This window comes from Camelus bactrianus, chromosome 21 (assembly GCF_048773025.1).
Source record: "Camelus bactrianus isolate YW-2024 breed Bactrian camel chromosome 21, ASM4877302v1, whole genome shotgun sequence".
NCBI lineage: Eukaryota > Metazoa > Chordata > Mammalia > Artiodactyla > Camelidae > Camelus > Camelus bactrianus.
Genome location: NC_133559.1, coordinates 1,298,224 through 1,324,858, shown reverse-complemented (window position 1 = coordinate 1,324,858; position 26,635 = coordinate 1,298,224). Strand labels below are relative to the sequence as shown.

At 57.1% G+C, this 26,635-nt stretch overlaps 1 protein-coding gene across 7 annotated transcripts in view; it reads left to right on the top strand.

Annotated features, from left to right (window-relative positions):
• The window catches only part of BANP (BTG3 associated nuclear protein), a 74,939-nt gene extending 51,931 nt beyond the window's left edge, over nt 1–23,008 (top strand). For 3 of the 7 annotated variants that reach the window (XM_074349274.1, XM_074349268.1, XM_074349269.1), the window contains 6 exons: nt 2,081–2,248; nt 5,908–6,038; nt 7,583–7,654; nt 9,260–9,298; nt 19,655–19,798; nt 22,421–23,008. In XM_074349274.1, coding sequence (XP_074205375.1) covers nt 2,081–2,248; nt 5,908–6,038; nt 7,583–7,654; nt 9,260–9,298; nt 19,655–19,798; nt 22,421–22,492 — 626 coding nt within the window. In that variant the 3' untranslated portion in view covers nt 22,493–23,008. The remainder of the gene's footprint in view (nt 1–2,080; nt 2,249–5,907; nt 6,039–7,582; nt 7,655–9,259; nt 9,299–19,654; nt 19,799–22,420) is intronic. The other 4 variants (XM_074349275.1, XM_074349271.1, XM_074349272.1 and 1 more) reach the window with 3 other exon arrangements.
• Nucleotides 23,009–26,635: the final 3,627 nt, after the last annotated feature.

Genomic DNA, 26,635 nt, shown 5'->3' with positions numbered 1-26,635 from the left:
GTTTTGAACTGGCAAATCGGCTTTTGCAAAGTTAACTTAAGTGTCAGTATTTTCACTCATTTCTCATATACGTGCACCCGCGTGTGCCTTGCACACGTCCTTCTGCGTTGCCGACAGGTTCTGGAAATTTGTATAACCTCATGCATCCCTGGAGGCATCCGGAAGGTGTTTCCCTTGGGTGGGAAGGCGAGAGGGGTCGGAGGGTGGTCTGCAGGGTGTCTGTCCGTGCTGGAGCTGGCACCTGATAAGATGGTTGGGTGCCACGCGCCACCACTTCTCTGCTGGTTGTTCGCTCCTGTGCAGCTGTGGTCAGCCACGGGCTTGTCCTGTGCCTGCGGCTACAGTCAGTATTCGGGTTCCCGGTGACTGGACACCTGCACTTCTCATAGCTGGGTTCTCCTTCCTGCGACTACAGTCTCTTGTCACCAAAGTTGGTAGCCAGCTGGAACTTTGTGAGTTCCCCTTGCGCTGAGAGCTGTGCAGGCATGTCGCCCTCCCTCAGTAAATGCTGACTGACTGACGCCTCTGACTTCTCGAGAAGACCTGAGAACCAGCAGAGACCTGCTTCTTCCTCTGTGTCTCCTTTTCTGCGGAAGGACAGAGGGGCAGAGACGGCCTAGGTTCTGCTCTCTGCTCCTGAAAATCCTGCTTCTCCTGAACCCAATTTTTTTTCTCTCTAGAGTATAGAAATTTTGGTTGTCATTCTGTTTAGAGTCAAAGATGTCCTAAGCATCAGCTCACAGAAAGTCGAGAAGTGTCTTTCCAGGACAGAAGAAACTTTGCTGACTGCAGTGCTTAAGAAAATAAGCGCTTCCTTTGCTTTGTTTGTTTCAGTGTCTCGGTCTCCATAGAGCAGGTTTTAGGGGTTGGGCACCCGTTTGTCTCTCAGCACATGGTCCAAACTTGGTGCTCTTAGTCAAAACAGGAAGTTTTTTAGCTCAATCTTTTTATTATTAAATTTTTGAATTTCATCCATTTATTTTCCCGTTAATCAGTGAAGCTTCATGACCAGTGAGAGAGGGGGTCACCCTGTTGAAAAGCATGTCTTGTGATTCCCACATTCCTGACCGTTACTTTCTGTTGATTCAGCACAAGGAGGAGTGAGAGGTGGTCCACTGAGAGGCAGTGGGCGGACAGGCAGGGGGGGGTCTCCGTCGGCCACCCACCCTGGTGGCCTCCCTGACCCCCGCCTCCTCCTTGGTGAGGGGTCTCGTAGGCTGGCGGGTCCCACATTGAGAGCTCAGTGTAATGTAGGGGCGACAGTGCGGGTGCCAGTGCTGAGCACGGGACAGACGCTGAAAGACTGCAGGACGGCTCTGCCCTCTGGGTCCCGTGGAGGTGACGCCCACTCAGCCGGGGGGCGGGGACTCCAGGGAGTAAGGATGATCTCTGCCTTTACGGCGTTTTATTCTGATTGAGGAGGCAGGGCTGATCAGCCGGCCCAGGCTTGGGTGGCGATGGAAGAGGGTCTCCAGGTAATCGTGATCACCTTTTCATCAGCAGTGTTCAAGCATCTCTTATGTGCCTGGATACTCTGGGTTCTTGGCCGACATGGGTGAGCAAAACAGAGGTCCCTGTGCTTGTGGGGGAAACAGCGTGAACCCAGTAGATACAGAAGTTCTGTAAAGTGTTAGAGGACCTGGATGGGGTGGAGGCGGGAGGCCCTGTAGGGTCAGACAGGCTGGCTGAGTGGAGTATTTCTGAGGTCATATTAGAGCCCAGACTTGGAGAAGGAAGGAAGCAGCCAGGCAGACACAAGCGAACCGAGGAGAACCGAGCTGGGCTGGTCAGACTGTGGGGACCCTTGGCTTCTTCCTCCACATCCGGGCATGAGGTGTCGCACGTGAAATTCGGGTGGGCGGTTGGAGCATGGAGCATCCAGCAAGCTTGTAAGGGCCTCGCCTCTAGCTTTTTGCCCCTCTCCGGCTGATGTGGGCAGTCAGATCAGACAGTTGGGAAAATAAATAGCGGAGAGCGTTGGTCACACGTAGCAGCCTCGGCTGAGGGGTCTCCCGGCCCCATCGCGCTGCCTGCTCGTGCCCCACCAGCCTCATGGAGCCTCCTGCCCTGTGTCCTGCAGGTCATCTCTTCTATAAGTTTGGAATCACGGAATCTGACTGGTATCGAATCAAACAGAGCATCGACTCTAAGTGTCGGACGGCTTGGCGGCGGAAACAACGGGGCCAGAGCCTGGCTGTCAAGAGCTTCTCCAGGAGAACCCCGTCCTCCTCCTCCTATGGAGCCGCAGGTGCGCGGTGTGGGGCGGCTGGGTGGTGCCCCGTGGGGCTCTGGATGGGCGGGGAGGCCAGCGTGGTTCTGTGCGTGCGTGGCCCCCGAGGTGCCCAGCCCCCGAGGTGCCCGGTGGGAGTTTCCCAGGGGGAGGGGGGTGCCCTGGGCTCCGGGGCAGGAGGAGGGGCTGGGCAGGACCTCCGGGAGCACCGCTTCACCGCCCCCGCACGGGCGCGCTGTCGTCGTCCCGCCCGCGTGGCGTCCGCGGTGACGCTGCTTACTGTGCGGGGGCAGGGCCTCCGCTGTGCTCATGTCAAGGTAGCGGGGAACTCTTAGACTTTTCTTTCAGGTGTTGAAAGGAGGGGTTGTTTTTCCTGGAAAAGTTCACCAGGAGCGACAGTAAGTCCAGCATTGCTTGTCACCCAAGACGTCTCCAGATATTTTCACGGAAACAGTTTTCAACTTTGGCAGAGACTTCCTGGCAGCAGCTCTCAGACCTGAGCCCTGACCACAGTCGGGGCCGGGATCAGGGGCGGCAACAGGCAGTGGGGGCCGGAACTCTGGTTCTGGAAGCAAACTGGGTCACCTGGAGTCCGCACAGGGCCTCGTTCTTTCTGAGCCAGACCTCAGGAAGCGGTTTTCCTCGGCGGTTTGGTGGTTGTCAGATACTTGCCTTGCCCTGCCCTGACTGCCCTGAGGTGGCCGGTCTCGTGGGCCTGAGCACGGCCTCTGGGGGTGGCCTGCACTGAAGGGTCTGTCGGCGAGGAGTCTGGGCCTTCCTCTCACCATTGGGAGTTGCGTGTGGGAACTTAGGTGGCAGTCGGCGGTCTGCTGGGGGCGGCCCTGCGGTCCTGAGAGGGTAGGCAGAGGCCAGCGCGGACCGGTCTGTCGTCCCCTCCCGCGGCCGCACGGCAGCACTCGGTGCACATCCCGTCTCTGGAGGCGCCGGGACACGTGCGGAGCAGGGCTTCTCCCAGCTGGCCTGCGGGCGGGCCCCTCGGAGCCTCGTAGAGTCAGATCTGGTTGAGTACATCGGGGCGGGGGCCTGCACCTGCGTGAGGCCCCGAGCTGGTCTGGAGCCCGTGTGAGCAGCGAGGGCATTGGGTCCCGAGGTGGTGGCTGGGCTGCTGGGCCGGCCACCTGGATGGAACCCCCTCTGGCCCCGTGGCTGGAGACTCGGGTCTGATCTCCGAAGCGTCACAGCTGGCGACGCCCCGTTTCTCTCCTCTCGTGCATTACTGTTTGTTTCTCTTCGGTTGTTAGCGTCTTCAGCTGCACGACAGTAATTTAGTTTAATGATAGCTGTGTGTCTTCAGTGACTCTTTTCTTTGTTTATAAACATGTCAGTGTTTCTCCCAAGACGCTGTGGGTTTGAGCAGCTCTCAGGGCTGCCGCTGGCCTTGCGGGCGGTGAGCAGCCACCGGGAGGACATCTCCAGGGCTGAGGCTGGGCAGGCTCCGTGTCTCTGACGGGTCCTTTGGAAGGACTCTGTCCGGAGCCCTGTCAGCGGGCCGGCCCCAGGCGGCTTTGGAAGATCCACGAGCAGTGGGCACGTGCCCAGAGGGGCCCTGCTAGTCCTTCTCTCGGTATGTAGGTGGCACCATGTGGTGCGTGGCTGCCTGCCCCGGGGTCTCCGCGCCCAGGACACAGCGTGGTGGGTGGGGAGGGGTGGGATTCATGGTGAGGCTTTTTAGGAAGCTCTGGCAGGAGATGGCTCCATCGGTTCCCTGGGCCTTTAGAGGTAGGTGTCTGGGGAGGATGGGGAGTCCTGGGCACCGTGCTGACGGGGGCTGCTTCTCGGGTGTTGGAACCGAGGAGTTTTGAGAGAAACACAGAACACATTCTTCTCTTATCAACATTTTTGGAGAACGTTGCTTTGTAACTTCTGGTTGATTTGCCGTTTCTCTGTTTGAATGCACTGCGTACTTGGCTAAAACTCAGTAAAGCACACGCGGTGGTCTGTCAAGGGGACTCCTGGGGTCTCGTCCTCCTCTCTGTGCTCACGGCTGTTCTGGCGACAGGCTCCTCAGGAACGTGTCACTAAGCCAGGAGTCTGTCAGCTTGGAAGCGGCAGTAGCTCCACTGGGGTTGTCCTCTCCTGAATGATCAGCAGACAGAAAGGGCACTTCCCAGTCAACGCTCTAAGTGAGATTCTGGGCCGAGACTGGTCTGTTTAAGTCTGAGTTAGTTCTGCCAGTTTGAACACAAACCATAAAATCACTAGTTTCAAGGGACTTTAAAAAATCAACTTCATTAAAATGCTTCTTTTTCACACTCCTTGCTGGCCGCACTGTGTCAGCCTTTGTGTGTGCCGGCGTGTGAGGCAGCCGCGTTGGCTGCGTGAAACGCCTTGGGCACGTTCCCTACAGCCCCCCTGGGGCCCAGGAGCACTCACGTGCCCAGCGCTTCGCGGTTGCAGGGGACACCTGCTGACCGCGTGCCGCTGTGCTGCGTCTCCCTGGACACAGAGTGGAGCTGCCCGGTGCGGGTAGGGCCCAAGGGGGCAGCCTGTCCTGTGTCACTGCTGGGGGCCACGGTCTGGGCCACGCTCGATGCGGCCCCTGTCCGCGTCACTGGCTGCAGCTCTTGAATGATTCTGATCACGAGCAAGGCAAGTGACCGAGGCAGTTTTTGCACTGGGCTTTGATGTCAGTGTAAATTGTGAAACGTGAATTTATTTATTTATTTATTATTTTTTAATTTTTTTAATTTTGTTTTTGAGGGGTAATTAGGTTTATCTGGTTTTCAGCGGAGGTACAGGGGATTGAACCCAAGGCCTTCTGCGTGCTGAGCACGGGCTCTACCACCGAGCTAACCCTCCCCCCAGAGCGTGAGCTTAGGCTGGTCTTCACGTGAGGGGTTACAGGGAGTTACTGACTACGCGGTAAATTCAGTGACTTAAATTCGAGGTTTCTGACGTGTTACAGGTGCTAACGCTTTAATGTTGTTGTGTTAGTTATTTAAAAGGTATTTAGTGGAATCTACCCCATGTCAGTTGGCCCCATTGAGCTATTAAAAAACACACGAGAAGCCTTTTCTTCAATGATCACACAGTTTACATCTTTCTTTTTCCTCCTTCCGTTTCTGTCAGTGTTCCGCTTTTCTCACAGAAGGTCATTCTGATGCAGTATGTTTTTATCTTTAGAAGTTTTTTTATTAAACCATCATCTATTGCAATAAAAATACGAACATACATTGAAAATGAAAAAAATTTTTTGAGTCCTTAATGTTGTGTTTAATAAAATTCTTCTGACTGAGATAATGTTACAATCAAAACGAATACACAACACATCAAAACAAATGTATCTCGTTTTGTGAACTTGCTGGAAATGGGTCTGTGAGTGAGTGGGTGGGGCTCGCTTCCCTGGTTGAATTATCGGCGCGCGCACTGCCTTCTGCTGCCTGACGGGGTTTGGCCTCGACTCCGTCCTGTCTCCCATTGGCTGTGACGTCTGAGGAGCCTCCCTGCACAGCGGTCGGGATGCATGTTTGTGGCTGCCCCGTGGACGTGGCTGTGTAGGTTAGCGCTCTCAGCCATCAGACAGCTGCTGCCAGCGATCCCTGCACAGCGCGAGTCTGGGGGCGAAGACGGGCCTTTCCTCTGCGTGGGAATCGGGGCTGGGGGAGAGGAAGCCAGACGTGGACAGAGGGCTGAGCCCCGGGTGCATTTCTCCGCAGAGACCATGATGAGCACGCCGCCACCCGCCAGCGAGATGCAGCAGCCCCCGCCACAGGCCCTGCACTACGCGCTGGCCAACGCCCAGCAGGTCCAGATCCACCAGATCGGAGAGGATGGGCAGGTCCAAGTAGTACGTACCCTCTGCCGGCGGGCTGGGAGGGCGGGCCGGGACGCGGGAGCGGCAGGGCCCTGAGGGCTCCCCCTGTGGTCTGGGCCGCACCGGAAGCTTGGGATGGGGTCAGGTGCCATTTCAGAGTGGAAGGAGTTAGGGGTGGCCTCGCACGTCTCAGGATGTCTCTGCCGGCCCCTGGGGGCTCCCCTGTGTGTGCTGCACCCGCGGCTGCTCTCAGGCCACTTGAGCGTCCCTGTATCTGCCTGTCCTCCTGGGAGACATGGTGGGCGCATGAGAGGTGTTTTCTCAGTTCGGGAGCACAGGCCCCCTTTACCCAGCGGGGAAGTAATTTCGCCCCAGGGCCATTGGAGAGAGCCGGTGGCCGTCGTCACTGGAGCGTGCCCTGGCTGTGCAATGTGCCCTTGGCCCCAACGGGCCCTCAGCAGATGGCGAGCCCTCCCAGTCTGCCTCCCCGGCCCTGTGCAGTGCCGGCCCTTCATGGGTGCGGTGGCCCGGGAGAGCGGGGCCCGAACTTCTGGGGAGCCTCCTCGCCGGGTCCCTCCCTGCCGGCTGCCTCCTGGAAGCCTGGTTCCCACCCCAGGCGGCCTTGGTTTGATGCTGCGCTCAGCACACTGTCTGCAGAGGGAGGGCCTCCGGACAGTGGTGAGGGGCACTTTGAAGGGTTCTTCTTCCTGGGGACATGGCGCAGTTGTAAACAGTGAGGTCTCTGTTTAACTGACAGTCACAGAGGCTGTCGCCTTTGCCTCCCTAGGGAGGAAGTTCTTTGAAAGAAGTCCAGGACAGGTGAGTTGGACGCAGGGGCCACCTAGACCTGGTAAAATGAAGGCCGCAGAAAGTTGTCCAGTGGTTTATTTTAAGGTCCATTTTGATGAAGGTGGAATTTTAAACAAGATAATGGATATTCATTTCACTCATCTAAGTTGACATTTACAGGAACTAATTGTCTGCCTGAGTCTACAAAGACAAATGCATTTGAGTTAGATGCTTTGAAGCCACGTTTATTAATGTTTACTGCGGCTGTTTAAATAGTCACATCCATCTCTGATTTAAAAGCAGTTGGCTGACGTGTTTTCTGCGTAGATACAGGCACCCCCTGTCACGCGCTGCTGCGTGGCCTCACGCCCCGAGCGTGCAGACGCCACCTGACAGTCTGGGGGGTTCTGGTCCCTTCAGGTTGATAATATCACTTTTAAAAAGGTGTCAGTTTAGTTTCTGGAAAGTTCTGATTTCCTCTCTTTCCTGTATGTCCACCTCATTCTTAAATTTGCTTCTTTAATAATGTTCGCAGATCCAGCAGGTTTCTCCTAGGCCCCACTTCCCCTTTAAGAACTAGGCAGGGCTTCCCTTCGTACACTGGAAGTTTGATTTCCAGCGGCTGGTTAATAAGCCCACACTGCACCCCTGCAATGCCGCGCCCCGGACTCAGCTGTCTTTCCTTGGACTGTGAGTGGACAGTCAGGAGCCACACTTCCGAGGGTGTTTCTTGTTTGCTCTGGTCTCGATTTTCCTCTGATGCTTCTTGGTGTCTTCTCTTCCTGCGGATCCCACAGGGCCACCTGCACATCGCCCAGGTGCCTCAGGGGGAGCAGGTGCAGATCACGCAGGACAGCGAGGTGAGTCTGGGCCCCTGGCTCCTGCACCCGCGCCCGGTCACACGAGGTGGGCACCACCTGACTCTCGTTGCCGGGCGCAGGCTCCAGGCCGCACCTGCCCTCCGCAGCTGCCTCCCTTGCTGCCCTGAGGCCCCGACCCTGGCTGTGGGGAGTCCTGCTCCTGGCTGAACTGCCCTGTGATCGCCCCGCTCCCCTGCTCCCTGACTGAGATGCGGGCCTGCGCCCCCAGCGGGGTTCCCGCCCCTGGGGTGGGAGGAGCACCGGGCGGGCCCGGCCCTGGAACTGCGGCCTCACCTCCCCAGCCTCACTTCTCGGCGCCAGCTGGGACCAGTGCCCGTCGTGCGGGAGGTTGGGGCTCTGTGGAACCGGCACGTGCAGGTCCTGGGAGCTTCTGGGGCAGCTCTCTGTGGCTCTGTCCCGGCCGCCTGCAGTCCTCACTGACGTTACTGCCCGTGGGGACGCACACAGGGTCCTCCCCGGCCCATGCACTGCCAGGTGTGCAAGTCTTCCCAGCCGTGCCGTGTGGGGCCCGGGCCTGCTCCCGGGTGGGGAGCGGTGTGGGCGGGCCTCATGCCGGCCTGCCTGGGGCTGTGGTTCGTGGGTCTCAGGTGTCCCCAAGTGAGCAGTGAGGGGCAGGTGAGGCGTCAGTGGAGAGCCCTCTGGGGAAGTGCTGGACACCTTCCAAGGCCAGGCAGTGGGAGGCCACTGGAGGGGCACACATCCAGCCAGAGCGCTTAACTCGCTGGGGGCCACTTGAAAGGAGGAAAGTTGATGTGGCAGGAAAAGGAGAAGTCAGTGTGCACCCACTTTTACACTGCTGCTGCTAAAAAATCTTGAATTTCAGTTTTTCAGCATCAACGTCGCTTTCCTTTTCAGTTTTCATAGTTGAGTCCCTCCTCTGTGTAAGCCAGTGTCCTTGCTTCCTGCAGGAACTGAGTACAGTGAATTAGAAGAAGTTGCTGATAGCACAGTGATCACTTTGGAAAGAAAGTTACTATACACAGTAGGCCTTCTTATCACAGGAAGACCTTACCTTGTTCGTTTAAAAACTAGGTAATTATTGTGTCAAAATGAGGATATCTGTAAAGAGACAGTTAGCAGACCCTACCGGACTTAAAACAAGAGTTATTCTTTTTTAAACAAATAAAAATGAGTTTCCAGCTGGTGGGATCCCAGTAGGCCTGTGGCCTGGCTAACTGCAATGTACCGTCACCGGGGTTGGTGCCCTGTCATGTGTCAGGTGTCCCCGCCAGGGAAGCTGGCCGGTGGGGCTCCGGGCCTCTCTGGGCTGCTTTTGATTCTTTTTGTGAGTCTAACATTGTTTTAAAAGGAAAAAAATGAAGTTTTCATTTGAGGTCAAGGTGGAGGGATGGGTACAGTGTTTTTTCTTTTTAAAATTGACTTGTTTTGTGTGTTTTTACAAGAAGAGCAGTGCCCGTGAACTCAGCTGCAGTGTTTAGTTCTGGGGTCTTGATCACTAGAGGAGCCTCAGTCTTTGCAAAATGGACATCACTGGTTCCACTGGTTTTCACAGCTGGCGTGGGGACGTTCATTTTGTCTTGAAGTCATAGTCCTTGATCACTCCTTTTCTCATCCACCTCGTAGGGCAACCTGCAGATCCACCACGTGGGACAGGATGGGCAGGTAGGTGCTCCCCAGGGCCCCGAGGCCTGGCGTCACCGCGGGGAGGGAGCGGGACTGGGAGGCGGTGCAGCATCCGCCCCGGGAAGCACCACTTTTCTCCTGGGGCCTCAGGGGCCCTGGAGGACTGGGCGTGGACGGCAGGGCTCCGGGCTGCTGTGCAGCCGTGTGCTAGGGTGAGGTAGGTCTTGTTCGCGTACGTCACTGTCACACTGCAACCACTGCCCTCTTTTCTGGTCTGATCAAAAAGAGTAACGGAAACCCTCACGGAGCTCGCCTGTGTGAATCGTCTGCAAAGTGAAGCCCTGACCGAGGCATTCTCGGGAGTGATCTGCTTTCTCAGATGGAGTGAAACTTCTGATGACCTCGAGGATTTACGTTTCCGTGTCCTCTTGAAGGGTTTCTGTTAAAGAGATGTTTGTGACCTCTGAGTAATTAGGGAAGAGATGCTGGAGGGTCTTCCTTTTTGGTAAAGCTAACTTACGAACCATAAACATGGAGCTCGCTTACTCTCAAGACACTAGCACTCCTTGTTCGCAGAACTGGTGCGCGCCCCGTGTCCTCGACGAGGGCCTGTCTGCCTCAAGCGGGCTGTGTCCCTGGGCGCAGAGCTGAAGCATGGCCGCGCCCCGTATCTCCTTCTGAGCCCTCGGAGCGCCTTGGGGCCAGCGCGACCTTCATTTAAGTTGAAGTTTCTTAGTTTGAAAGTTTCGTCTACGTACACATGAGGTCTTAATCAGAGTCCTGAAGCAGAATTAATACCTAACAAGAACGTAGCTGCCTCGGAAAGGAGCCAGACAGCCAAAGAAATGCGTCATTTAGAAGACGCACCCTGCTCTCTCTCGCTGGGCCGCCTCCGTGGGAGGGTGTTGCTGGAGGCCGTCTCGCAGGTTTTCTGTCTCCGGGCAGGAGGGGCAGGGTCGTGTCAGCCGTTCATCTCTTTGTTTCTGACGGTTTGGTGGTTTGTGTTTCTACTGGGAGTGAGATTTTACCCTCAGTGTCAGATGTCGCTGGACTTTGATTCAGGAGAAAAGGACGTGTGTTACTTTGATTTTCCCTTTGTTTCTGTCGCTGTGCTGGAGAAAAATTCCACTTGGGATTTTTGAAATATAATCGGGTCTGTATATTACATTAGTTTTGTGTTCTGTGTCTGATCACAGGCACCTCATCCCAGAGAAGCTGGCCCACGTGGGCCGGTGGGGCAGGAGCGCGAGCTCCAGCCCCCGTGCCAGCTCAGCAGGGACCCCGGAAGCCCCCAGGCCAGAGCCTGCTCCGCGCTCCCCGCCCCTCCCCCCCATGACAGCCCTCCGGCCCCAGGGCCTGTTCCCCCCCAACCCCCGCCTGCCCCGGCCTCACCCCCCTCGCTCCTGCCCCTTTCTCAGCTGCCTCAGCGCAGAATACGTGCGTCTCCCCTCTGGGCGCCTTCTGTCCCCTGAGTGGGAACTCACTGACCACTGGCTGATTTTGGCTGTAGGATCTCACGCTGCCTGCCTGCCGCCGCCGGGTCCCCCCTGCCGGCCCCCTGGGGGCTCCTGTCAGAGACGGGGCTCAGGTGAAGGCTCAGGTGAAGGCGGGACTCGCAGGGAGTTTCCATCCCTAAAGGAAACTCTGCTTTCAGATTTAAAGCAGCAGTATGTCTTCCGAGGAAACTGCTTTCTCCTGGTAAATCTGTTTAGCTCATCTTTTCTTATTTCCCATTTGTGGAAATTCTTCTCTCTTCTTTTGCCTGTCCTATTTCCTGTTAAGTTAGCCTGCTCATAACAGCTTCATTTTCTAAGTTGACCCAATGTTTGCAAGACAGAATGATGTTGCACCAGACACAGGACCCCCAGTGGCCTCGATGTCCCTGCAGAGCAGACGGAGAGCATCGCGGGGCTGGAATGGGAGCCTCCCACCCCTGTCTCTCTTGGCCTATGAGAGGATGTGCCCAAAGGCTCCCACCCCTCGGGCCAGACGTGGCCTCCATCTTCCCGGCAGGACGGTTGCAGTGCAGGTGGGGGAAGAGGTGCCCATGGCCTCCTCGACTCTGGGGCAGAGGGGCCCCTGAGTTAGCAAGGCCTGCGGAGAAGCTGGGGTGTCACTGCTCTCTGAATTCAGCCCCCCACCCGCTGTCTCATCAGCTTCATGTTGATTCCCGGTCTGCAGGGATCAGCGTTACTAAGGATGGTCACACGGCTGTGCCACTGTCTCCCTGCTCAGTGTCTCTGTGAGCAAACGGGCTGGTGTGGGGTGGGGTGCCTCCACAGGTAGTCCAGGGGCTTGTGGAGTCTGAATGGAGAACGGGCCTTAAGGAGGAAATCTGGTCAGCAGCAGGGAGACCTGGGACTCCCAGCAGAGGTGGCCTGTCCCAATTGGGAATCACAGAATGAGAGCGGGACGTTCAGACAGGGGTGTGTAAACGTGCCAGGTGTGTACGGTGCGTTCTTGTCTGAGGGTTTCAGTTTTCCAAGGTGGTGTTCAGTGTGGTGCAGGTTTTAATTTGGCATGCGTTCCCAGAAGTGTCTGAAGAATGAAGACAGAAGGCCCTCCAGTATTGAGAGCCATGGGATTGCATTCTGCAGGGATGGAGGAGCTGACTTGGGGTGCGTGTCAAGTGAGACGTGATGGCCTTTCCTGTGAGGCCACGGGGACTCACCCATGGGTGATGTGGCTCTCAGGCGGGAGGCCCCTGGGGTGTGGCCACCCTGCCTACTGCCTGGGCCTCTGCTCTGGGCATCACCCTGCTCCTTGCCGTGGGGCTGTGGACCGGGGTCGCCTGGCCCTGAGCTGCCCCACGTGCAGTCAGTGTGCGGGGCAGACGCCACCCGGCTGGCGAGCATGAGGCTGTGTGTGTGGCTGGATGGCGGCTGTGTCCGCGGGGAGAAGAAGACCAGGTCCCTCCCCACTCGGGGACGTGGGCCACAGCCACGCACGGAGCCGGCAGGGACTCGGCGTCCCTTTCTGGAGCCAGACGTGCACTCACTCCCACGTCCTGGCCCCTCCTGTGGTGTTTCCTTTGAGGACATGAGATGCGTTCAGGGACCAGGTGAGGTAACTCCCGTTTCCATGCGTGGACAGTGGGCGCCAGCTCTTCTGGGCTCGTGCGGGGATGTCAAGTCCACATGGATGCAGACCCCGACTCTCACTGACTCCTGAAGCCCTAGGACCGCATCCTTACTGCTGATGTCACCCACAGGGCTGCACAGCCACTGTCACCTCCACTCACGTCACCGCCACTGCCGCCATCACCACCAAGGGATCAGGTTTTGGTTTTCGGGAGCTGTGCTCCACCCCGTGCTCTGCCGTTTTCTGTGGGGACTGCAGTGGCGTGCCCCTCTGCCCAGCTCGTAGGAGGCTTTGCTGGGGGGAAGGTAACCAGCTGGGAAGTGTGTGAGGAGAGCAGGGCCGGGTCTGTGGGCTGCTGCTTGCCCGTTGCCCTGTGCCCCGGAGGCACCGGGGCTGGCATGGAGCCGGGGGTGCCCAGGCCCGGCCAAGCGGGTGTGGTGAGGTGTCAGGCTCGCCGGGCACCTCTCTGTCACAAGGCAGTGTCATATCTGTTGGAACTTTCAAATCTGGGTCAATTTTTTCCTCTGTATTTGGGAGATTTGCAGCCATGTGGGAAATCTTTAAAGACTGGAGCTTTAGTCATGCTGTTTATTCTGTGGATCTGGAAACTGCTTAGTACTGTTTCAACTAGACGAGCATTTTGGTAGATTTTTATTTTTATTTCTTTACAGCTGTAGCTAATGTTATCTAAGATGTGTCTGGAAAATGGCAGGACACTCGGAACCCTGGGAGGTGTGTGTTCTGGTAAAGCTCGTCTCTGTGATGACGAGTGTACCGGGTGCGCACACTCACGCACGCATACACGCACACACACGCTTCGCGGGTATTAAACAAAGGCAGCCTGGTGACACATCCAGGTCACTGTCTTCTTGCACTTGAGGTAACTTCCCTGAGACTGTCAGCGTGTGACTGAGCAGCTTTGGCATTCTTGAGACTTCTGAACCTCTCTCCACTTCTTTGGCAGTTGTGTCTTTCCTTATACTTTGCTTAAAAGTAAATTTCAGTAGCTTACAGAATTTTTTCCATAAAATGAGGCTTATAAACCCAGCTGGAAAAAAGATTAGAAGAGGTGGGGAGTACCCAACATTTTATGTGCAGGAGTGTTTTGGTGAGGATGAGAAGAAGAGCGTGTATAATGTGCGTATGTGATGTGTGCGTGGTGTGCGCGTGCGGGTGGTGTGTAGGGTGCCTTTATCGGTAGCAGCGGAGCGGTCTCTGCCGCTCCCAGGGGCCCTAGTCCACTTTGGATGGTGTGTCACACCCGGAGAGCAATCTCAGCCTTGTGTCACTAAAATTCTCATAAAAATGTTCCCTTCAAGAAAATGTGTTCCCACATCGCACGCCAGAACACAGAGGTCTTGGAGAACCTGGGGAGCTCAGGGGGTTAATCCCTTGTGGGAAAGCCTTCTCTACCAGAAATGGTGGAAAATACCATTTAAGCCATGAAAGCTCAGCCGTGGGTAAGTTTGGTGTTGGGTAGTTCCACACAATAGCCTAGGAAAGTCACACAAGCCACCGTGTGTCCCCTGCCACCTGGCGGAGGCGGCTGAGCTTGGGGCCCGGCATCCCTGCCGCTGACTCTGGGCCCCGCAGGGCGGGCTGGATGGGGGCGGGCACCGGCCTTGGGCCCGTGGGCAGCGAGGAAGGCAGATGCAGGCGTGGTGGATGAGAACCAGCTGGCGACCCTGGCGTGCTCCTCCAGGCCTGTCCTTTGTCCCTGGAGCTGGGACGGACGAGACTGTTTCAGGTGGGACAAGGCCAGGAGAAGGCTGGACAGAGGTTTGGGCTGGGGAAGATGTGATGGTGGTTTTCAGAAGCTGGGCGATGTGGCGGCCCCTGCGGGCACGTTTCCAGGGTTTTAAGTTGCTGGAATGACGAGGGCTCTGAAGGCTCGTTAGCTGAGGCTGAAGCACTCTTTTAATCGAACCCCAAAGACTCTTCCCCTTGCTTGGATACGTTCCGTGGCCCTGAGCCCCTTGCCTCCAGACAGTCAAGGAGGAGTGACAGAGAATCACTTTTAAAATTCCAGAATCGTTTTTCATCAATTTCGTCATTTTCAAATACATGTTTACAAGGGTGAATTAAAAAGCTTTAATACTACTAGATCGGAACTTGGCTCCTTTCTGGCCTCGCGGCACCTGGTGGAGTACCAGCGCGCAGTGCTCAGCGCCTGCTTGTTGACGAGGGGGTGCGATGGTGAGTGCCCCAAGTTAGCACTCAGTCAGTTGTCAGCACACGGGTTAATTGGAGGCATTCTGAAACAGTCTTTTACCTTTAAGCCTTTTAGAATGTAGCATATGGTCGCTGGTAACTTTAATCGTGAGTAATAACCTGGAAGTGTAGGTGACTTGCATGAAGCTCACAGCCGGAGAAGCTGAAAGGGTGATGCTTCTGGCTAATCACCGGTTTCCTTCTGGCGAGGTCCAAGCTGTAGAACTTCTTCTGCGTGAGGAAGGTTTAGTGGTTTCTCTGGGTTTTCCCAAAGCTTTTCCTCACTGCCCGTTTTCTGAGACGGGCCTGCGTGCAGAGGGGCAGCTGCCCCGCGAGCGGTTGGGGCGGGGACCCCGTCTGGTGCTCGGCCAGTGTCCGTGGCGTTGGGGCGCCAGCACACGGTGGCTCCGTCTGAGCAGCTGCTGAAAGGAGGGCCCCCACTCCTGCTCCAGGAACTTGCTTTCTGAGCTTCTGACTGCGGAGGAGGGTGGGTGGTAGGTGACCCTCCAATGGGGCTGCCCCTTGAAGGCTGGCTGTGTTTCCAGTGGTTCGCTTGTCTGAGTCAGAGAGCGGAGCTGGAAGAGACCCACGGGGACGAGGCAGCTCCCTCCTGTCCTGCCCAGGCCCCAGCTTCCCCAGCAAACTGTGGGGGCTCGTTCCAGAGGGGAGGTGTCTGAGTTCAGACAGGGGAGTCCGGGCCAGGAGGGGGCCGTAGTTTGCACTGAGCTGGCCCCTGTGCTGCAGGGCTGCAGGGCCAGGGCTTCCAGGAGGACGTAGTCAGCAGCACTGGACGGGGAGGACAGGGCCGTCCAGTCCAGGGGCGGGAGGCACGAGCAGCGGGGCTGTAGGCTCTGAGCTGGGTTCTGATGGACAAGGGGCCCAGCGAGCCCTCCAGCCACTCAGCCAGGGTTACTGCAGAAGAAGACGTTCAAGCTTAGGATCACATCCCATTTGTTCTTTCTCCCTTTGAAAGTGAACCTGGGAGTGACTCTGAACTTGATTGTGTGTTTACAGGGCAGGACACACTTGCACGGCAGCCTGGTTGTCGTGTTCACACGAGAGCTCTCTCGGTTGCGTCCCCTCTGTGTTCCCTCGCCCACCGGCTGTGGCGGGTTTGGACGGCAGGTGCCGTGGGGGCGGGAGCCCTGAGCTCTGGGTCCTCATGTCCCGCCCGGAGGCTCCTTCTCCCAGGGAGCACCTGCAGGACGTGACCCCGGGGGAGGTGGCCCCAGGGGTGCACATTCAGGGTCCTGCAGGACTCGTGTGGCCTCTGCGGGTGCACTTGCGCCGGGGCCCTCTGTCTGCCCGTCACTGTCCGCACTCAGGCTTGTGGGTGAGGGTCTGAGGACAGTGCCCCCACCGTGCGGGCAGTTGGTTGACGTTAGCGTCTTCCAGAGGACACAGATGTTAATGGAGCAGGCCTGATGAAAGCTTCCTACGGAGTTGAACTCGGTAGGAAAATTGTGTCACGTCTTCCTGGAAGTTCTTTCTTTTGTCCCATCCCAGTGATCACGGTTGTAATTTCCCTGGTTCTGTGCCAAGAGTTTTCCAAATTAAAGAGAGAATGATGGGGCAGTGTGCATCGTCGGGGGACAGTGGGGGAGCCTTCTCTGTCCTCCTCCGGCCGCCGGCCGCGTGCATCCTCTGGCCGGACGGCAGTGCAGTGAGGGGATGGCCCACCTACAGGCGTGATGAAAACCTTTCTGTTCTTCCTGCTCTGGATCCCCATGCCCTGCCCACCCCACCTGCCCTTCTAGAAGCCAGAGGCCCGGATCCACGGGACAGCGCAGGGCCCTGGATTTGACTTGGGCTGCGTTAGTCAGCTTCTCCCCTCCTCTCCCCTCCCAGGGACGGGAAGGTCTTGAGACACATGGTTAAGATTTGTTCCCAGGAATGCCGCCCTCTCTGGAATGATGGGCTGGACACCACGCATCTCCAGACTTCCGGTTTTGCCTTGTATTTTAGGCTTTGTTTTGCTTTCTCCCCGATTGAGTTTGCGGTTCACGCCCCGATGCTGGGAGGCGCCCCAGAGCGCACGGCAGAAGCAGCTTTCCCTGCCGCCTGCCCGCGGCGTCTGCACAGGCCAGGCCGCGGTGCCTGGGGCGTCTCCCGTGGCTCTGAGCTGTAAATCTGTCTCCCTTCTCCTGTCGGGGCGTGCAAGCTTGCCGGCCGGGCTGTGGGGTGCTTCTGTGAAACTCTGCATCAGTTGCTGGAGCCCTGAGGCCTGTGACAGGTGTCCAAGCTGGGCCTCGCCTTTCGGGCTCGAGGATCACCCCAGGGGCTCTGTTCTGTTCTGCTCCTCGCTTGCCTGTGGGTTTCTGGCCAGTTGTGCTCATGGCTGACCGGCTGCTCGTGGGCAGAACTCAAAGCTGGATCCGGAAAGGTGAATTACTGTGCATGGTTGGGTTTAGAGGTTTAAGCACGATTATTTGTTTCTGGCATTTGCTGTACAAACATATGAAAAAGATTCCAGGCCACTGTTTGGGGGCGTCTTCCTCTCAACTCCTCTTCCTTCTGCCGCAGGGAGTTAGCATCCAGGTCTGGGAAAGTCCCCTGGCTGAGTTGACTACATTGCCTTAACCCACCGGGTTCAGACAGAAGAGCAGAAACGGGTCAGAGACCTTGGCTTCTGCAGGAAGCCTCGAGATGAGCGGTCTCGCCCTGCTCGAGGCCGCACTCACGGTTACGCTGTGTCAGAAGCCTGTCCTGTGAGAGCACGAGGGGTGGTTGTTGTTTTTTTCAAGTTCGTGTGTGTGTTTGTCTGGGTGGATTCTTGGTTGGATCCAGAATTTTGTTTCTAAATGTGACTGAAAAGTCCTCGGGCTCCTTGCATTTATTTTAGGTTTTGCACCAGGTTTGCATTATCTCAGTTGGGTTTTTAACAGAGTTCCAAAATTGGCAGAGCGTGAGGAAAAGCAGGCGTGGGCACGCCAGGAGAGCCAGGCAGGCGTGGGCACGCCGGGAGAGCCAGGCAGGCGTGGGCACGCCGGGAGAGCCAGGCAGGCGTGGGCACGCCGGGAGAGCCAGGCAGGCGTGGGCACGCCGGGAGAGCCAGGCAGGCGTGGGCACGCCGGGAGAGCCAGGCAGGCGTGGGCACGCCGGGAGAGCCAGGCAGGCGTGGGCACGCCGGGAGAGCCAGGCAGGCGTGGGCACGCCGGGAGAGCCAGGCAGGCGTGGGCACGCCGGGAGAGCCAGCGCTTTGAGACCCAGGGCCCCCCTCGTCTGCTGCTTCGCCTTTGTAGCCTCGGCCGTCCCCCCGGCCGAGGTGACGGGCTCTGTTCAGACAAGTACAGGGGCAGCACGGCCGCACCAGCACCTCCCCAGCGAGGGCTGCCCTGAGGGGCTCCCACACCACATTGAGCCCGGGCAGCTGTAGCGGGAAGCCTGGAGGTGCTGCTTCTGGCCACCATCCTGGGCGCTCACGCGTTCCAGTTAGAGAGCCTGTTTGGAAGAGCTGGGAACACGCAGTGAGCAGGAAGGAGGCAGGAGCTGCGTCCTCACTGCGGGCTAGTCCAGGTGAGCTGTGCCCGCCCGTCCTGCAGGAGACCCTGGTGGTCTTACAGCTGCCCCGTCATCCTGCCGGGGCGAGGGTCATCCTGCTGGAGCGAGGATTGCCCGGGTGGGTGTCCAGTGGGTTTGTCACCTCGGGTGCCACACTGATCCAGGAGACAGAGCGCGTGGCCTCCCCTTGGCTTATTGCCAGTGGGAGGTCGGGTCCAGGTCAGCACCTTCCGTCTCACCACCCATGTGTCAGTTCAGCCCAAGGCCTGCAGGCGGGCGCGAGGGCAGGGCAGCCTGAGAGTCAGCTGCCAGGTCCCGGGCCCGCTGCGTGCCTTCCACCTTCCCTACCCAGTCTCCTAGCAGCCGTCGGGCCACGTTGCTGCCTGACACAAGCTCTCACCTGATGCACGGGCCCTGAGAATACGCCACTCCTGATGTGGTTAAGAACTTCCTGCCATCTTTTATTCTGAAAATTGAATTTACGTTTTTTCCACTTTCGCTCATCACAAACTGGATGCTGTCTCAAACCACAGACTGTTTTTATCCAGACTGCCATGGCGTGTGCCCCGCCCGCCCTCCCGGGAGTGGGCAGCCCCTCCTCCCTGCAAGCATCTGCCCTCTTCCTCAGCTCTGACCACCATAGTGGGAGGCCGGCTTCCGGCAGGCGACCCTGGGAGGTGGGCCCGTGGGCGTGTAATCTGAGGCGGTCTAGGTACAAAGCCCCCATCCCACGAATGCAGAGCTTGGACCCCTGGCCCCTTCTGCCTGTGGGGCATCAAGGCGCCTGCCCGCCTGCCCAGTGCTGCAGCACCAGGTGGGCCGAGCGGGTGTGGGCTTGGGCAGGGGTGCTCGTGAGTGTTGGGGTCACCCAGAGTTCATCCCAGGGACCTCGTCTGTCCGCCTCCTCTGGGCACAACCCACGCAGGGTCCCTGGTGCGTGGGACGGGGGTCCGTGATCCGTCTCCTTGGAGGTCTGTGGGATCCTCCCGCCGGGATCGCGGCTTTACCCTCCAGTCTGTGGCTCCTCCGCCCAGAGCCCTTAGCCCCCTGGAGCCTGGGAGCTGGTGGCGCACGGATCTGCTGGGCTCCTCCCGCTCAGCACTGGTCCCCTCTGGGGGCTGCCGCTTCTCCCCGACTCTCAGTTTCTGCGGGCGCCCTGCTCCCCGGAGGGCTGGGTGAAGGCGTCTTGCCTGCAGGTGGAGGACATGCGCCGTCTCCCCGTCCTCCCAGCCGCCCTCGGGGTCTCCTTCCCACAAGCCTGAGACGGCGTTGATCCCGGGAGGGTCTTCCCGTACTGTGCTTGCCGGTCAGTCTGAGACCTGCCCTCAGCCTGGTCCCTGTGTTCACTTTTTGGAAACTGGAGCTGATTGGGTTTCTCTCCCCTGAGGCTTAACAGCTGTTCCTTCTGCCCAGCTTGAGGCCATTGGAGGGAGGTGACTTGCAAAGTGGAACTGCCCCCCCCCCCCCACTGTACTCACACATGCTCCTGTGCACCTCTCACCACGCTCGCCAGGAAGACGCTTCTCCCTGGGGTCGGGGCTGGCGGTGCTGACCTCCGCCCGGAGCTATCTGCGCTGAAGGTGGTCTGCTTTGTGTGTGCAGGTGCTGCAGGGGGCCCAGCTGATCGCCGTGGCTTCTTCAGACCCTGCTGCCACAGGCGTGGATGGCTCTCCCCTCCAGGGCAGTGACATCCAGGTCCAGTACGTCCAGCTGGCGCCAGTGACTGACCACACCACGGCGGCTCAGGTGGGTCTCTCCTTGGGAAGTGGGCACCCCGGGCGTGGATGGGACCTGGGGCTTTACAGGTTTGAGCACACGTGGGCGTCTCTACCTCTGACCTTCTCCCACGAGGGAGGTTCATCTGGGAGGGGCGCGTGGTTTGGACACCGGGGCTTGTCTGCGTCTCTGTCTCTCCTAAGTGCCTGAAAGTGTGAAGGGGGGACGTTTTCTGGCCCAGATACCAGCCTTACCTGGTTGTGGAGATACTCTGTCTCGTGCAAATGTTTACCTATAAACTTAGAGGCAAGAATTAAGTTCTTCCCTGACCCCCACCAGAGCAAAGGGGCCCCGTGTACCTGCGACCTCGCTGTGTTCTGAGTGGGGGGCCCGGGTGAGCGCCTGCAGCACTCTCTGCGGCCCCCGCCCTTTCCTCGGTGGTGGTGGGAACACAGGTGGCCCCACCACTGTGGCCCCCGGGGCACCACTGGCAGGTCTCCTGTGGGAGCGCCACCCTGAGGCCTGACTTGCCCGCAGTCAGTCCGCACTGGACAGCCCATCTGCCTCCCCGCGGAGCCCCTGGTCCAGCCGTGCCTGCCCCCCCACAGTGCTCCCCCCGCTCACCACCCGTGGTCCCCGCTTTCCCAGGAGTGCTGGAAACCCAGCCCAGGCTCCGTTTGGACACTTTCTGAAGCGTCAGGTGGGAGGGCTGCTGCAATAGACGTTTGACACGTCTGCAGAGCTGCCCCCACCCCGTGTGCCTGGTCGGGCGGCACCGTGGCCCCCGGGTCTGGGGGCCGGCATGGTTCTGTCTGGGTGGTGGATTGAGTTTAAAACGGGCAGTCCTAAAGTCAGGGCGTGTCCCTGTTTTCATGAGAATGAGCACAGGATTGGTCCTGAGATGGCGCCTAGGGAACAGCGCGGGCTGCTGGGGCCCATGTCCTCACACCTCCGGCTGCAGGTTCAAGTCGCTGACTCACTGCTGAGGTCGACGGTAGCTCTTGTGGGCGGGGGCTCCTCTGCTCTGCCCGCAGCTCCCGTCAGCTCCTGCCCCGCCTCTGGTGCATTCTGCGTCCTCTCTGCGGCCCGTGTGACTGTCCATGTGTATCTCCATGCCATCAGCCGTGACGCTTAGCATCAAAGCCCCGGTTTCCAGGCAGTCCCCCCCACCCCCGCCCTCTGCCAGGCGCCGCGCTGGGTGTCGCGTGCCTTGTGTCCCTGGTGGTTGCTTGAAGAACGGGGCCTGCAGGCCAGGCAGGTTGTCCACGCTGAGCCTGGTGACCAGGTGGCCGGCAGGGTGACCAGCAGTCCTGTGAGGACTTAATCCTGGTTCACAACAAGTCCCAGTTTGGCCCAGAGTTTGGAAACGTGAGTCCTGGAGGAGGCGCAGCCCCCGTTCTCCCCAGGCCCCTCCAGCTCTTGTCCTGAGCCGTGGCCACGGCCTGGACACTGCTGGTTTCACACGGTGGTGACCACAGAGGCAGGGCCGCTCTGAAGATGGACAGAGAGGGCACGAGGCCTGCAGGGAGCCCACAGAACTTGCGGTAGGGGTCTGGCCGATGGGAGGAGTGGGCTCCGGGGAGCAGCCGTGGGGAGGGCAGCGAGCGCCAGCCTGGGCAGGGGGCGGGCACAGGACGTCTGTGCCTGGCCTTGTTCTGCATTCCCGCCCCACTGTCTCCTGCTTGAGGCACAGGTCTCCTGCTGTGTTTTGAGGACCAGAGGGAAGAGGGGTCGTCTCCATCAGAGTGTGGGTCCCTCCCACCCCCGGCCCCACATCCCTGGCCCAGCCCACACCTTGCTACTTGCTCCTGGGTTCAGACCGCCTCTTCCAGTGTTTCAAGGGGAGGGGCCTGCAGCCCACCAGGTAGGGCTGGAGCCTCCTCTCTCTCCTCTCTCCAGTCCACTTCCCTGTTGCAGAAACTCCCTGTCTGTCCTTCCACCAGCCCAGGCCCTCCCGTGGGCTGAGGGGGATGGCTCGGACAAGGCCTGTGCTGAGTCCCTTGTCTGAAGCAGGGAGACACCGCTAAGGGGACGCCATGTTGTGTGTCACTGACATTTGCACATAGAAGGCGCAGCCTCAGGCTGCAGAGCTGGAGCGCCGGCCCCCTAGGACTCTCTCTGCCTCCTCCTCAGTGTCACCCTCCGGCCCCTCCAGCCCAGATTCCTGCCAAGGCAGCTGGTACCCCGCCTCTGAGAGCCCGATCTTTGTGATGCCGTCTTTGACCAGCAGCTTAGGGGGTTCTGAAGAGACTCCATGCCTGAGTCTGGGGCCCATTCTTGTGGTTGAGACTGATGATCAGTGACTTGTTCCACAACTGTATTTTTCCTTTCAGTTACTTAAGAGCTGTGGACATGCCGCCCCCTTGGAGGGTATCCCCAGGGAGAAGCACGGGTGGGAATGGGAAACAGGCCGCAGGAGCCAGGGAGCACGCGTTGAGGGCATGGGCACAGGGAGGGACCGTGGCCCCAGGTTTGTTGGAGCTGCTGGGAGCGGCTGGGGTCCTGGGAGGGTCTCCTCCCAGAGCAGGGCTGACCCCAGCTTGGGGGTGTGTCTGTGGTGCTTGAAAACCACCGGTGCCTCGTGAGCAGTGAGCGGCCTGGGCGTGCATGGTGGGTCCTTTGATGGAAAGCGCCCTCTCTCCCCTCTTGCAGACGGCCGACTCCCTGCAGCCCACCCTGCAGCCCGAGATGCAGCTTGAGCACGGAGCCATCCAGATCCAGTGAGGTGGCCAGCTGGCCAGACAGGACCCGAGATGGGGCCGCCACCGGCTCCCACCACCACACCGTTCGTTCCACACGTGCCCGGCCCCTCGGCTTCGCAGGAGGCGGCTGCGCGTGTCCTGCTGGAGGGCGTCTGGGTGCCCCGCCCGCGGGGGAGAGCGTCCAGGAACACCCCGCAGCGCCCCCGGGGCCCCGTTCCTTGAGCACCTGCCGTGCCCGGAGCGGGAGCAGAAGCACAGCGCGGTCGCATCAGTGCACGCGGGAAATCGAGAACTACAATATTTTTCTCTGTTCAGACAGCTTTTTTTAATTTGCTATGGTGTTTATAACAAAAAAGAAAATTGAAAAAAAAGTGGAGGAGCAGAAGCCCTTTGCTGTGCGCTCTCCCAGTGTAACGAGAACAGGTATCTGCCGAAGACGACTAACGATTTTGATGGCAATCCCGCTTCCTGCTTTTCTAGGGGGACCTCCCAGCACTGTAGCTGTGCGTTTCTAATGAAATAAATGTATTTATGACCACCGCAGCTGTCACGTGAGTCCCTCTTAGGAGCCGGCCCCCGAGCCCGGCCTCCCCCGTGGGCGCCTGGAGTCACCGCTGGGCCCTGCAGCGCCCCCCCGTAGTTGCTCGGGTCCTGGCAGTCATGTGACGGGGCCTGGGGTGCAGAGGGCTGCCCGGTGGACCCAGCACCCCTGGAGGCAGGCAGGCCCTCCAAGTGGGGGCCCCAGAAGTGAACTGTGCTGTTGAGGGGCACTGCCTGTTCCAGCCCCAGACAGTCCCCACTGTGGGGACCTGAGGGAGCATGCCTAGGGGGGAGGCATCTCTGGTCTCGTGCCCGCTTGCAGCCTCCCGGGGTGGGGCCTCCCTCATCCAGGAGAAGCCGTTCTCCAGGGGATGGACCTGAGGAAGGACCAGTCACGTGGCTGGAAGGAGGCGGCCTCGTTAACTCGTGTCTGGAATCCTGGGAGGAGAGACGCACAAAGGATTCAGGAGGTGGAATACATCCCAAGTAGAAGTAAAAAGGAAGCCATAGCCGGACACACACGCAGGGCATTAAAGGCAAAGATAGTCTAAAAGCAGCCAGAGAGGAAGGACGGCCCACCCACGGCGGGAGGAGGGAACCGAGGCCGACTCCCAGCACCCACTGGGCGTCAGCAGCAGAGGTGGAGCCAACAAGGCGCTGAGAGAGACGGGGTTCCCTGCACAGCACCTTCAGTGGAACAGGTGTTGAGGTTCCCGTTTGACCCAGCAGTTCCCCTCCCTGGTGTGCACCCGGGAGGACTGAAAGCTCGCATCCACATGCACATGCACAGCAGCGTTCAGGCGGCACTGTTCGTGGAGCCAGGAGTCGAAACAGCTGAGCGTCATCAGTGGTGGAGGGGTAAGCAACCTGTGGTCCATCCACACAACAGTGTGGCTCAGCTGTGGAGAGGAGGGCAGTCCCGCCATGCCCCGCAGTGGGCAAACCTGGAACACAGATGGGTCCTGTTTACAGGGAACGTCCAGAACCCGCAAATCCATGGACACAAAGCAGATGAGGGGTTGCCGGGGTGGGAGGAGGGGAAAAGGGGAGTGACTTACTGCATACGGGTTTCTTTTTGTTTTTTATTTATTTTTTAAATGTTTTGTTGTTTTACAGGTTTTCTTTTTGAAGGGATGAAAATGTTCTGGAATTAGTGGTGATGTTGGCGCAACTCTGTAGATTGACTAAAAGTCACTGAATTGCGTACTCGAAAGGGGGATTTTTTTTATGTAAATTATATCTCAAAGTTACTAAAAATAAAGAATTGGGAAACGTTTCAGAAACCATTTTCAAACAGTAAAGGTGCTATCTGCACACGATCCCTCCTACAAAGGTACTTGTAAGGCAGCTTCTTCAGAAGCAGGAATAGGGGCCCAGGAGGAGGTGTTGAGAGCAGAAGGAGTGGGGAAGAAACAGCAGTGAGCCCGCAGGTGTATCCGGTGCTCTGGGTAAAATGCCTCACACTGACGTTTTTAGAAATGGTAAAATACTGGAAAATACTGCTCAGGAAAGGAGCTACATTTTTTTTAAGTTGATTTTTTTTTTTTAATTTTAAAAATGTATTTATTTGTGGGGGGAGGTAATTAGGTCTGTTTATTTTATTTATTTTTAGAGGAGGTACTGGGGATTGAACCCAGGACCTCATGCATGCTAAGCATGCGCTCCACCACCTGAACTATACCCTCCCCCTTCTAAATTGTTTTAAAGCCCCCTTTTCTTGCCCTGGAGGAAAAAGATCAAGATACTGTACAATTTTAAGACATCAAAGTCAGTGTTCATGACAAATGTTTAAGAAACACAGCATGTAAAAAATCAGTAAGATGTGTGACGTCCAGATGGCGTGACGGGCTCCCTTGACGCCGTTGGCGCGTGGAGCTGCATCTCGCGACCACGGAGCTCGCGCTCTGTTCTTCACGCTGCTCTTTGGAGCTTTGTCCAGGTCAGCCACGTGCCAGACCATGAAAAAGGTCACGTAGATCAAAATGGAAAGATGTTTTTAATGGACAATTCAGTATGACAAACTGACGTATCAAAACTTGTGGAACACGTCCAAAGTTGTGCTTAGAGAAAACTTTGTGTCTCCTTCAGGTATATTCCCTGAAGTGGCACTGCTGGACCATACGGTGGTTCTGGCTTTAATTTCTGGAGAACCCTTCATAGTGCTCTCCACAGGGGCTGCACCCATTTACATTCTCACCAAGAGCGCACAAGGGCCCCCCACACACACACACACATCCTCACCAGCACTTTTTTTAAAAATCTTTCTTGTAATCGCCATTCCGATAGGTGTGAGGTGACATCCCACTGTGGTTCTGATTTGTGCCCCCTAATAATTAGGGATGTTGGGCATCTTTTCATGGCCGTCGTGTGTCTTTGGGAAAATGCCTGTTCCAGTCTTTGCCTGTTTTTTCATTGGGTGATTTGTCTTTTTGCTGTTGAGCTGCGTGAATTCCTTGTGTATTTTGTACATTAACCCCTCATCAGATGGCTGGCTTGCAGATACGTCCTCCCTTCTGCGGGCTGCATTTCACTGTGTTGGTTACTTCCGTTGCTGTGCAGAGCTTGTTCGTCAGACGTGGTCCCATTCACTCACTTCTGCTCTGTGTCACGTGCAAAAACTGCTCCCAAGACCAGTGTCAAGGAGCTTTTTCTCTGTTTTCTTTCAGGAGTTTTATGGTTTCAAGTCTCACATTTAAGCCTTAAATCCATTTGAGTTAGTTTTTGTGAGTGGTGTAAGACAGGGGTCCAGCTTCATTCTTTTTCATGTGAATATCCAGTTCCCCCGGCACCATGTACTGAAGACGCTACTCTTTCCCCATTGAATAGCTTGGTTCCCTTGTTAAATATAAGTTGACCGTGTATGTATGGGTTTCATTCTGGGCTCTCAGTTTTGTTTCATTGGTCTATGTTTGTTTTTATGCCAGTGCCATGCTGTTTTTATTACTTTGGCTTTGTAACATAGTTCGCAATCCAGACGTGTGATGCCTCCAGCTTTTGTTTTTTGTTCTTAAGAATGCTTTGGCTATTATGGTCTTCTGTGGTTCCATAAGAATTTTAGGATTATTTTTCTGATTTCTGTGAAAAATGCCATTGGAATTTTGATGGGGATGGCATTGAATCCATAGATGGCTTTGTGTAGTATGGACATTTTAATGGTTTTAATTCTTCTGATCCATGAACACAGGATATCTTTCCATTTATTTGAGTCTTCGGCTTCTTTTATCCATGTCTTATAACTTTTTAATTTACAGATCTTTCACCTGCTTGGTTAAATTAATTCCTAAATACTTTATTGTTTTTGATGCCATTGTAAATGAGATTGTTTTATTTATTTCTGTTTCAGGTAGTCCATTGTTAGTGCACAGAAACACGGTGGTGAGGGGCGGGGCTGGCGTCTTCACGGCTCCTCATCTGTGTGCACTTGCTTGATGGGAGGCTATGCTACAATTCGTGCACTTTTCTTGTCACTCTTCAATTAAAAAGAGTTGTTGTTTTAAATAAAACACACAAAGGGCAAACACGTTTGCTGGCAGTAGACCTGCACTAAACGTTTTAAAGATGGTGCTTCTGGCAGAAGGAAGGTGGTCCCAGATGGAGGGTCTGAGATGCAGGGAGAGGGCAGTGC